Source organism: Stegodyphus dumicola, chromosome 1 (assembly GCF_044657685.1).
Source record: "Stegodyphus dumicola isolate Sdum_Otavi_A_Nest chromosome 1, ASM4465768v1".
Lineage (NCBI taxonomy): Eukaryota > Metazoa > Arthropoda > Arachnida > Araneae > Eresidae > Stegodyphus > Stegodyphus dumicola.
This window is the reverse complement of record NC_140768.1, coordinates 39,610,957-39,624,015: the sequence shown is the minus strand read 5'-3', so window position 1 is coordinate 39,624,015 and position 13,059 is coordinate 39,610,957. Positions and strand designations below refer to the sequence as shown.

General features: G+C 30.6%; 1 protein-coding gene across 3 annotated transcripts in view; it reads left to right on the top strand.

Moving 5' to 3' along the window:
- The window catches only part of LOC118183418 (A disintegrin and metalloproteinase with thrombospondin motifs like), a 348,669-nt gene that overhangs the window by 311,053 nt on the left and 24,557 nt on the right, over positions 1 to 13,059 (top strand). For all 3 annotated transcript variants that reach the window (XM_085814080.1, XM_085814076.1, XM_085814075.1), the window contains exons 8-10: positions 2,374 to 2,445; positions 7,045 to 7,252; positions 12,059 to 12,185. In XM_085814080.1, the coding sequence (XP_085670206.1) occupies positions 2,374 to 2,445; positions 7,045 to 7,252; positions 12,059 to 12,185 (407 nt within the window). The remainder of the gene's footprint in view (positions 1 to 2,373; positions 2,446 to 7,044; positions 7,253 to 12,058; positions 12,186 to 13,059) is intronic.

Sequence of the window (13,059 nt, the reverse complement as noted above, 5' to 3'; positions counted from 1 at the left end):
TAACGTTTTGCTATCTTTATTTAATTTATTAAATATCATGTTCTTCGCACTTAAACCATAAAATTCAGTTCAACAGCAATATCGCAAAATAATTTTAAAATAAGCATATATTTAGAATTTTCGATACACAGTCTCGCGTACTAGCGATAAAAGCTTTTTTTTTTTTTTTTTTTTTTTTTTTTTTTTTTTTTGTATAATGCTGCCATTGCTCGCTTTGAAATCGTTGACCTTTCTTAATCAAGAATTCGTTATTCGCAGCGATAAAAACATACATACATTTACGCGGATTCTTCATTATAATAGAGCTCTAATATTTGGTGGCAACAATTTGAAAAGTGAACCAACGCAAAATGCCAAATCGAAATTAATAGCCCTTCTGAGCTAACGCCCTTTAGGCTAATTAAGCTTATTAATTAATTACGTATAAATGAAATACAATAGACTCCATGTTAACCGTGTAGTACTGGGGACAGCATACACGGTTAACACAAAATCAAGATTAATTCGGCAGCCATTAAAAAGAATAGAAGAAAGCGAGTAATTTATACGATAATTAACAAAAAATACTGTTAACAATTTACTTATGTTTAGTCAATTTAATATGGGGAATAAGTTAGTTTGGTTATGTAAATTTAATCTGCATCAAAACAAGAAAAATACACTTCAAAACAGAAAGAAGAATGCTTTTGTTTGTATTCCTGTCGCATTTCGATAGGAGTCAATGGGAAGCAGAAGATTAATTGACGTACAATTAATTTATTTTTATGGTTTAGCGAAATGTTTTCAAAGGATGATTTAACAATATTTATACATCACATCGTTATATACAAAATTTTTACCTGGTCTTTATTTTTGCAGCGTAGAGCGTATTCGTTGAGCGTAGACCTATACTTCTAGTTACAAAAATGTTTTAAATGACGCAAAGATTTATACTGTGTATTTTTTAATTTAAAATATATATATATATATATATATATTTACGTAAAATATACGTTTCTTCGGTTCCTATATTTATATTAAAAAACTTTAAGCCGCCGAACCGAGACAGTAGTTAGCGACTCTGACTGCCGTACCGAAGGACTCGGGTTCGAATCCCGGAGAAGGCCCGGATGTTTGTCTGTGCAGCATGGAAGCACTCTAAATATGCTGCGAGCCGAGAGTCCTCTCAAGGTTGATAGTAGAGGAAAAAGGGCCCCTCGGAGCTGTCCCCCCCCCGGAGTGCTCTCCATCAAAATTGGGAGTGAAACTGAGCAAAGTCGGACTGTCACCTGCTCAAGGCTCTTGCCAACGACAGGCGAAATCTCGCACTCCTTTCCATTACGAATTTCGTAAGCTGATTCTGATGTTATTGTCAGACAAGTAAGATAAGTCACAGCACAACTACAGAAAATATTAAAATATCATAAATCATAGCTCGCCATAGGAAATAAAACAAAAAATTTGATTCTCGTACGAGAAAAACTGGCTGAGATATTTTACTTTCCAAATTTGCGGTAGTTGTCGTCGTTCTGTATTTAATCGAAAGGTCGGTTAATAAAAAAAAATTAGAATAATTGGATTTTAATTTTTCCTTTTTAAATGCTATTTAATGCTACACTTGTGCGGTTTATAGTGTCTTTAATTTATAATTCCGTTACATTTGGCATGCCGAAAGTAACGGAAGGTATTTTCACACAAGTAATTTAAGAGTTTTTAAAGTCTAAAAGTAAGTTATTAGTATTGTTACGAAGTTTTAATACTTTAGAATCATAATCTGATAATCCTACAAAAAAAATTTTTTAAGTGCAACTTTTTTCATTTTTAATTAATGTAAATAATATTATGATTTAATTACATGTTAATACTGAAATCTCCCAGGGCTCCGCATGTCTTCGTGGTGTAACTGGAAGCATGCTCGACGCGTATTCGGGTGTTCCGGAGTTCGAATCCCGGCGAGGGCATAATGAATTTCTTCAGTTTTCTGAATTCAGGATTTCTTCAAAAAATTCTGAAAGACATGTTAAACTAAATGCATCTGATAAGACGTTTGAGATATGGTCATCCACGAAAACACAAATTAAAAATCTATTTACCAAAATATTCTCGCTTTTAATTATTCTTACGCATTATCAGTTATAGTTAAATATGATAAATTCCAGCTCTTAAGAGTGAATTGCACACGCAGTGAATGAAATTTGCATTGTTGAGGGACGTTTGAATATAACTCTACATATTTTTGGAAAGAATAGTAGTGTTGAAAATTTTTTATGTAAAAGGAAAGATAATTCCTTTCATTTGCAGCTTTAGCTAAAGAAAATTTGAAACTTAGCTAAAAATCCATTTACGAATACGAATTATTTAGTTTAAAAATTACTTTGAATTTCTTAATTTCAGGTTGACCTCAGGTACAAACTATTACATCATCCCAGAGTACGCATCAGTTTAGCGGGTATGATTGTAGCCAAGGTAAGTTTTCATTTCTCCTTATCCTTATTTCTGAAAGCATCTGTTAAATGAAAGCATTGTGAAGTCATCTTGAGTACTTCACAGACCGTTGAAGTGTAACATAATTGCATGTAATTGTCATGAAAACGGGACGTAAAATGACGTCAAATAGCACTTTTCTGCTATTTAATATTTTGGATAACATTGTTGTTATGCTCTTATTTTTTATGGAAGGCCAGCCAGCGCCGAGCGGTAAGATCTCTGGACACTGGTAGTTCGGTCCGAGTTTCAAATCACTCGAACAGGCTGGCTGCATGGGCGTTTTCGTGATTTTCCCCATATGTAACGTGTATACGAGCCAGTTTCCCTCAGAAATTCCTCCAGGAAGCAGATAGCCCTTGAGGCTTTGGCGTAACCACATACGCAAAACGAAACCTTATTTTTAATGTTAAGCAAAATTTCAGAAATAGGTTATCATTTGATTTCTGTATTCCATCGTTTCTGATTACTATTTCATTAAATGATATAAATTAATTACTCCAATAAAAAATAGAAACTGAGCTGCGCTTTTGTCATGAGAGGTTTTTATCAGCTAAGCTTTTTATAGCTTTTATCTTAGATAAACTCCTGAGCTTAATTGTAGTTTCATACGTTGACTAGCAGATTAACTTCTTTTCTTTTAATGATGATTCTTAATCGATTTTTAGTTTTAATTGAGATGAAAAATGTTGCTATAGAAAAGATAGGCAGAAAAATATAGAAAATCAGCAAGACAAATTCGTTAAAGCTTTTCAGACAGCGCCTCCTTTCAACGTGATTTACGAATTCATTTTTAAGACATCGACTTGAGATATATATATATATTATTATTATTGAATTACATAGATATTTGAACACAAAATTGGATAATGACAATTTAGGACTTTTTCTGAAATGACATACAGACTTTTCCATACTTCGATTCGACGATTAAAATTATGCCTAAATGTTACATTTTGTAAAATGTCTCGAGAAATATACCTTGAAATTTTTTATTTACCTTGCTGTACGATTTTCAGGATGCGCTAAGTATAATTCGCTTTAACAAGTATGCTGAATTTCAAAACGCGTCTATATATAAATTCAGGCATATCTTAATTCATTTTTAAAAATGAATTGAGATGTTTTCATTAAAATCAGAATAATGTCATAACACCATCACCAAATTGTTGAAGATCACATATATTTTTTTAAATTAGAGAGAAAAATTTCCATTTTTTTAACCCATCGGAAGCAAATACGAATATGAAATCAAATTAGTGATCTCGGTTATATTCTTATTACTGTAAGACAAGCACAAGAAAACAAAGCAAAGGAAGAGATAGAAGAAGCTTCTCTTACCTCTAAGTGAGTACAAATGTGTAGTTGTTAAGTGATACGCATTATCTGAGGAAAAACTGATGTTGGAACAGGAGAAAGTGCAGAATCTAAGAGGAAAAAAACTAGTTACTAACTTCCACTGCTTAGTTAACTATTAAGTTTTTTCTTTTCTTTTGTTTTCACCGTAATTAAGAAACAATCAACTAGAAAAAGAACAAGATTAATCGCTATTGCTTTTATCATCAAGTTTCATCTTGAAAGTTATCCTCAACAGAGTTTGTTGCCATTTTTGTGAAAACATTTATAATAAATTTATACAATAAGTAAACTGCTGGCATCAAGAACATAGTATTTAAATTTACTATCGGAATAAGTAAATGTTGCGCATTTGAGGATAACATTGCAGTAACAATTAAATAAAGAGTTAAATTTCTTAACTACTAAATATTTTAATCGATTCTGAAAGCAAACTCATTCACGAATATCGAAGATTTTGTTTTCGAAACAATTAGATAAACGATTAAATATGTTTTCAGAAACGGTAAATTTGCAACAGAAAGATTAGACACAGATCTCGGATTCGTCTAATTTTGGCCCAAAATTTAATCCAAAAATGTTTGAAGATGTATAATTGAGCTTTTAAATTAAGATTAGTAGATCATTAACATGTTCAGAAAAATATTATTTTTTCTGTACATGCAATGAAAATCTAGAAAATTAATATTGCTCACTAAAATACTCACCAGAATACCAAACCTATGTCTATTTCCAGTTTTCATAACATGAGCTTGAAGATGCACAAATATTTTGTAGTTTATTATAATTTTAATAATATAAAAAATTCTGAAAGCTTTCAGATTTTCACGGTAAACCAAAAGTGTTTGTTAAGGTTTTTCGCGCTCTCTCTGAGCTCGCAGTCTACCAGTCTGCTATTGCACTCAATCCTACTACCCCCCTTTTTGGTCTTTTTAGCTTTATTATTAAGCATAATTTTTTTTACATTGACGCCATATAGAATTCAACAGAAAAATTACAAAAATTTTAAAAGCAGCATAGCAGTGTATGTTCAGAATTTCCGATGCAAGATTAAGTGTTGGCGTACATTTTCTTCCTTCCTCCCCCCTCCCAGTCTTTTCTCATTTCGTCATATCAATGTTCACTGTTACTAAGATGGCTTCAGAAAACTATTTTCGTTTTTTTATTATTATTATTATTATTATTATTAAAGTTGTGTGTGTTTATTTATTAAATATCACGTTCCTGGCGCTTACGCCAAACAAAATTCGATTCAACGGCAAAATCACAAAATATTTAAAAGCAGCATATCTTTAGAATTTTCGATATCCAGCTTGGCTCGCTGGAGATAAAATTTTTCTGTTACACACAGTGTTGCCACTGCTAGCTTTGCAATAGTTGACTTTTTAATAAAAATTATTTACGTTTTACAAAATATGAAATAGATAATAAAACAAATTCGAAATTGCGACCTTCCAGGTCCCCATATTCGGTGAAGAAGACTACGTTATTTAAGATTTAATGGCCCTAGGTACTACTGTTTTTTCACAGTGCGAGAAACATACGTATATTCATGCAGATTCTTCATTATTTAATTCCTTTAAACATAATACAGAGCGATAATATTTAGTTGCAACAATTTGAAAAGTGATACAACGCATTTAAGTGTTTCGACTCAAAATGCCGTTTGGCGACTATAATATCCCATTCGCGACTAAGATTTTTTGGGGGCTAATTACATAACTATTTATTGAAATATAAAATATATTATTCCCATCATTCCTTTCTTAGTTTTAAATTCTTCCTTACATCTCTCTGAATATGCAGCAAAAGGTTAACAAATTGTCTATTTTTATCATCAAGTATTAAAATGGAATCATATCTTCTCTTGTGATCTTTTTTCTTTTTTCTATATTCTATCTATCTTTTTTCTATATAAAAAATAGTCCTCATCAAGAAGGGACCTTAAATTATTTACGTAATTATTTCTCTTCTCGAACTTATAATAACCATTTATTATTTAATTAACCCAGCAACAAATGTTCTGAATAGATACTTTTGATTGATTGATAATTGAAACTGATATTTTAAAGGTAACTCTCGGAAGCAAGTGGGACTTTTCCTCTTTCGAGTTGAAGATCTTGGTTTTTAAAATTATTTTGTGGCATATATTCAATCAGCTATAATAGCTACATTGTTTCATTATTTAAAGGACTACTTACCTGAATCTCTAGGTATACATTTAGCACAAGAAAAGGGGTCGACAGTTCTATTCTCGAAAAGATAGGAACGACTTGGGAGATATATATATATTATTATTATTCTAACATAGGTATTTGGACACAAAATTGGACAATGACAATTTAAGACTTTTTCTGAAATGACATACAGACTTTTCCATATTTCGATTCGACGATTAAAATTATGCCTAAATGTTACATTTTGTAAAATGTCTCGAGAAACATACCTTGAAATTTTTTATTTACCTTGCTGTACGATTTTCAGGATGCGCTAAGTATAATTCGCTTTAACAAGTATGCTGAATTTCGAAACGCGTCTATATATAAATTCAGGCATATATTGGGAAATTTTGAATAAAATACTCTGATTTTTTGCAGGTATGCCTAGAAATATATCTACTTTAAGGTGACGGCAAAATTTTTATAGGTTATAAATCAAAATTTTTTTGAAAAATGTATAAAAATTACTTAAAAATACACATTTTAAGGTAAATCATAAACTATGCGCAAATTTTATTTGAACTGAACCTGAATTTCAAAGTGTGGAAGAAGGAATCAAGTAAGTTTAATAAAAACAAATTTAATTAACACCGAGGCCTCCTGCTTTCAAAGAAATATCTAATGTCTTTACACGCATAAATTGAATCGTAGAATCGAAATATGAAAACTAGTTTCTGTATGTCATTTCAGAAAAACGATTTTGTGTTAAAGTACCTATGTTAGAAAATTACTGTATATAAATTTGATATATATTCCAAATCGCACTTTCGGGACATAAAAAACGCGAATTAAACCTCGTCAATCGGCTAGGTAGAACAAAAAATATTAAACTGTTCCTCCCACACACACCTTTCTTTTTGTTTTGTTTTGTGTAGAGTTAACATATCTTAGTCTTTTAAGTGTCTTTAAAAGTGATATCAGCGTTCAAAAATAAATCTTTTATTATTATCATTATTCATGTATTCTTAAAAGGCGTTTTAGCTTATTAATTGGTTGACATTTTAAGGATCGTGATGCCACGCCCTACCTGGAGAGAAATCGGTTACGGCCTCCGAATGCTGATGCAGTAGATGCCGCTGGTGCTCTCACAGACATGGGCAAATATCTCTATAGGGAGCACAGATTACCCACTTACGATCTTGCAGTGGTCATCACCAAGCTGGACATGTGCCGAAGGAGATTCCCTGGTGGAAGATGCAACAGAGGAACTGCAGGTAAATAAATTATCAACAGTTGCAATGCTTATAACATTTTAAAAGGATTGGTAAATATCTATATGTATAAAGAAGAAAATCTGTTTGTTTGTCCTCTAATAACTGAGTCATTACAATAGCTATCGTCGCCAAACTTTCTACGATTCTTTTCTGGGTCCTGGGAAAGGCCGACGTCCACTTTTTTTGGAAAAAAAAGTAGCTAAAATCAAAGATACTAATTAAAAACTCGAAAAAACGACAATTTTCGCTCTCATTTTTCCGAGTGGCAACAGTCTCGCAAGCTGGAGATGAAAATCTGCTTTATTTCGAAAGTTGTTGCCACTGCTCGCTTTCAAATCCTAGAGTTTGTTAATAAAAAATTTCTAAGTTTTACGATGAAATAAATATAGCATTGCCAAACATTAAATACATTATTCCCAATTCCAAAAATTCGTGGGAAACCATTTCGACTATTCCCATCTTCGTACGACAGCCGAAATCAACCGAAATCAGCCGAAATATCAATTAAAAACCTCGAAAACATTAATTTTCGCACTTATTTTCCCGAGTGGCAACAGTCTCGAGCGTTAGAGATAGAAATGCTTTATTTTGAAAAGTGTTGCTACTGCTCTCTTTCAAATCGTAGAGTTTACATCAAAATTCTGTAAGTTTTACAAAATCTCTCTATATGTATAGGGAAGAACTTCTGTTTATGTGTTAGTTTTTTTTTTTTTTTTTGTTCGCTTTATTGATTTCTTATTACTTATGATCAATTTTTCACCGCATTTAATCGATTAAAATTGAATATAGCTGAAATAGTGGATGGAACTTGAGCTTTTACAGCCATTTGATTAGAAAGACGAAAATTATTAAAAACTGTGTGCCATTGTTGCTGATATAATGAAAGAAAGCATTAGCTTATTTTTTATCGATATTTGTTATGTGGGTTTCATATCGCATCAGACTCAAAAATGTATGACTATGAATAGTAGTTTTTGCATCGTTTTTAGAGAAGGATTACAGCGGTATCGTTCTGTCTGCTGTTAGATGCATTACTCTAACGTAACTGGTATCGGGTACTTCCGCTAGTATATTATAAATATCGGCATAATTATTTAGTATTTAAATATATAAGAATAATTTTAGCTGTTTGCAGTTGTGTAATGTTTTATGTAAATTCGTAAATTAAACTTCACCGTTTTTGTTTTATAATTTTCCATTGTTAGCAATAATTCTGAATAGCATATCAGTTTATAACATTAGTCATATTTTTTAATTCAATTTCGATTTCTAAGTCAGCAGTCGGCTGAAACCATGTGGAACGAAATATCGCGGTTTACAGGTCATGTATAATATAAATATCGAAATAAATTACATACAATCTGTGAAGTTTCATATAATTACGAATTTGAATTTTTATCAAAATCTCGTCTTTAATTTTTATGCTTATATTATATCTATATTTTGTGTCTTATGTTATTTTATATCTCCAAATTAATATCTGATACATTGCCGTTAGCAACCTTGGAAATCGGTATACAAACGTAGAGAAGAAAAAGGTCATCATCAATCTCTCTTTAGCTTGCAAAAGACGGCCCATCTGTAGTGAAAGAAATCTCTTTCCGATGTTTAAGCGATAAGCGACCGCGCATTCTATGAATAGCGTTTGTTTCCATGTGACGTATCACCCCTTAAAGTTCGATTATGTATTGGAAAAGTATGATTTCTTCTTGAAACCTTTAATGGAGAGTAACTCTCCATCCATTTAAAGTAAAATCATTCCGTTCTCATGACTTCTTAAATTTTTAAAACACAAAATTTTTATTTTTAAAAATAATTTTCACAAGTTTTTAATTTCAGAATAATAATACGCATTTTTGTTTCTTGTGACTTTTTCTTTTTCTAAAAAAAAGCATTCTAAAAGAATCCATGTGAAAATTAACTTTTTGAAATTTGCTAGTAAATAAATGAAAAACCTCAATGTGAAAAATAGTAAAAAATAAGCAAGAGTTATTGCTGATCGAAAGCGTTAGCCATAATAATGACGCTATGATAAGTTAGAGTTCGAAAGGAACTATAATTAGCAAACATTTCTAGTTTCTTTATCCTAATTTTTACGTTAAATTTCTTCATCTGTTAGCAAAATACTATTCTGTGTCTAACTATACTGATTTTTTCTAACTATACTGGCAGGGATACCTCAGCATAAAACGAAATCTCTCTCTTCTAGAGATAAATTCTTTCTACTGTATAAATATAAAGAATTTACCCCTTGATTATATATAATATCAAAAGTCTTTTAGAAAACAAGCCATACCAGATTTGAGAGTTAAAAATTTATTTAATATCATTAAAACTCACTAATAATATCTCTACATATAATAAAAGAAAGAGTCTGCCGGTCCGTGTGTTTGTCGTTCGTTATGCGCGTAAGCTAATAGACCCAGGGCTACGAAATTTGGTACATAGGTGCATCTAGAGAAGAGCCAGTGCATCTCGAAGCGATCTTTTCAAAATTTGAATCAGATTTTTTTATTTTATCTTTTTTGATGAAACTCATCATTTTGAATAGTTTCATTCTTTTTTTGGCAACAGTTTTTCATTCAGTGCTTTGTATACTGGACTGCTGACTGTTGAAAATATGAGATAAAATGCTACTTATTTTGTTTTGATTTTTGGACACGCAACACGTACATCGCAATCTTCTTATTCTGACGCGCATGTGTCTCGCGAGACACAGTAGAATAAATTCTCTTTCTCTCTCTCTCTCTCTCTTTATTAGCTAATGGCAGAGAGGTTTGTATATTTTGAATTATGTCATCCACAAAGCAGAATTTTGATTGGTTTTTGCTCTCCGATGATAGTTTCATTCTTTTAAAAATGTAGTTTTGGCAACAGTTTTTTCATTTATTGCTTTGGATGCTGGACTGCTGACTGTTTTCTCTTGAAAATATGAGATTTATTGCTCATTTCATTGTAATCTTTTTATATTATGTTTTAATTATATAAAAAGTTTTGCATGATTTTTTTAGGAAGCAATGTTCTTAACTTCCTTTATACCATTTGAATTCTTAAGATTTTGCAACAGAAAGTTGGTTAATTTATTTATTAGGATATTAATATTTGCAAGAAAAGAAAATTTGCATTAAGGGATATTGCTTATTTCATTGTTATTTTGTTATCTTTACATATAATAAAAGAAAGAGTCAGTCTCTGTGTGTGCTTTCGTTCGCGCTGCGCGTAAGCTAATAGACCCACGGCTACGAAGTTCGGTACATAGGTGCATCTGGATACGAGTCAGTGCACCTCGAAGCGAATTTTTCGAAATTCGAATTAGAATTTTTTTTATTTTATGTTTTGTGAGGAAATCGCGTCATTTTGAGACATAATGGGCTATAGGAAAGCGAGATTTTACTCTACGCACTCCATTTTTACATCGTCATGAAGCGTAGGCACTTAGCTATTTTACAAACTTAAAATTAATTTCGTGTTTCAATAAATCGATTAAATACGAATTATTTAACAAAGTGAAATTAACACCTTTTCAACGGGAGTTTTTTCTAAAAAAGTTTATTTTTAAAAATGTACAGTTTATTTTTCTTTGATTTTTGGACACGTTAAACTTTTATCCTTGCGACTGCTTTTGCAAAAGGAATTTTGGAAAAATGATAATATTTGGTATTTTTAAAAAATTTTTAAATGAAGCTTCCGAGTACACTTCTCACATCTTTAAAAATGTGATTTTGGCAACAAATTTCCTTTTCTATTGTTATTGATAGATTTTTGATGAAATCGCATCATTTTGAATAGTTTCTTCTTTTAGAAATATGGGTTTGGCAACAATTTTTCATCGTATTTCTTATGTCACTCACTGTTTTTAAGAGATTGGCATATTTCATTGTCATTTTTTTATATATATAATACATTTTTGTTGATTTTTTTTTTATATAAAGTTGTTCTGCAGAGCAAAATTCTGCGCGGAATTTTTTTGTTTTTTGAGTTTCTTTCATGTTATTTTTTGCTTATTTCACTGTTTCTAAGATACTGAAATGTTTTCCATGATTTTTTTTCTTCAACGGAAAGTTGGTTAATTTTTTATATGTAATATATATTACATATAAAATATATATATACTATATATATATATTACATATAAAATATATATATATTACATATAAAATATATATATATTACATATAAAATTATATATATATATATATATATATATTATTCTAATTGTAGTAACTGTCTTTTTATTAAAAACTAACCGCTATGCGGCCAGCCTTCTGGCTTTTAAATGTATCGGAAAAATGCCTAAAGGGAACACCAAACATTAAATTTAAAAACTGCACAGAATTTTACTCTGCAGAACAACTTATCACAATATATATTCTGTGCAGTTTTTAAATTTAATGTTTGGTGTCCCCTTTAGGCATTTTTTGTGATAAGTTGTTCTGCAGAGTAAAATTCTGTGCAGTTTTTAAATTTAATGTTTGGTGTTCCCTTTAGGCATTTTTCCGATACATTTAAAAGCCAGAAGGCTGGCCGCATAGCGGTTAGTTTTTAATAAAAAGACAGTTACTACAATTAGAACTGGATGAAGATTTTTCTGTCTTTCATGTCATATGGAGTAAAAAGTGAAATATGGGGAAAATAACTTTTCGTGAATTTAAAAAGAAAAAAAAGGGGGGGAAACAGAAGACTTCAAATAAAACAAAAGGAAAAAAAAGCTAAATTTGTGCCAATAACATATTACATTGTAGTCTCGCATTTATTATATCATTTTTTAATGCTTTGCACGTAGTGATTTATACTTTCTTTTCGAAGGTTTCGCCTACGTTGGAGGTGCTTGCGTCGTGAACAAGAGACTGGAAAAAGTCAACAGTGTAGCTATTATAGAAGACAGTGGAGGATTTAGTGGTATTATTGTAGCTGCGCATGAAATAGGACATTTGTAAGTCGCAGAAAGTTGTATTGCTTTCCTTTTCATTGCTGTAAAAATGTTAAATATTGAACCGAAATTTGAAAAAAGAAAAACAAATATCTAATGCTTTAATAAAAATATGGAGAAAATTCATTATATCTATCATTAACATTGTAATAGCTTCCATAGATTAATAAATGTGTATATACATAGAGAGAGATAAATCTATGGAAGTTATTTAATCAGTTCCGTATTTAACTTAAATGTATTCCAAAACATTTTATTGAAACAAGTCAAAACGAGCAAGAGTGGATGAGATATTTTAATCAGTGTTTTCTTAATTAACGGTAATTAAAATTCTCCACTTCCTTCGTGGTACTTTTAAAAACTATTTCTCTTTTGTACATGTTCGAAGCAAGAATAAATGCACTCTATTCTCAATAATGAAATCTTTTTTTTTTTTTTTTTTTTTTTGTTAACTTCTCTCTTATTTCTACAAACTGAATTTTGTTTCTTAAAATAATATAGTTTTCTTAATTCCATGTCGTTAAAATTATGAACCATAAGTCATTTGAATTTGCTTATTTTGTTATGAATATTACTTATTATGCTACGTTAATTCTGTATTGCACCATTTATTGTATTATTATGTGATTACAGGCTAGATTTTTTTGGCTACAAAATAATATTATAAAATAATCCAATATAACATAATAGCACTATATCATTTGATGTGAAGGAAAAGTTCTTTAAACAATCATGAGGTATTTTTTATGGTAAAAGTGTCACAAGCTTGAACCTCTATTGTAGTAACATCTTCAAAGAGAAACGATTAGAAAGCAAATCAGCTTTGATCAGTTATATTTGCGCGAATGAGTAACGTAGTATTACTTAAACTGAAATA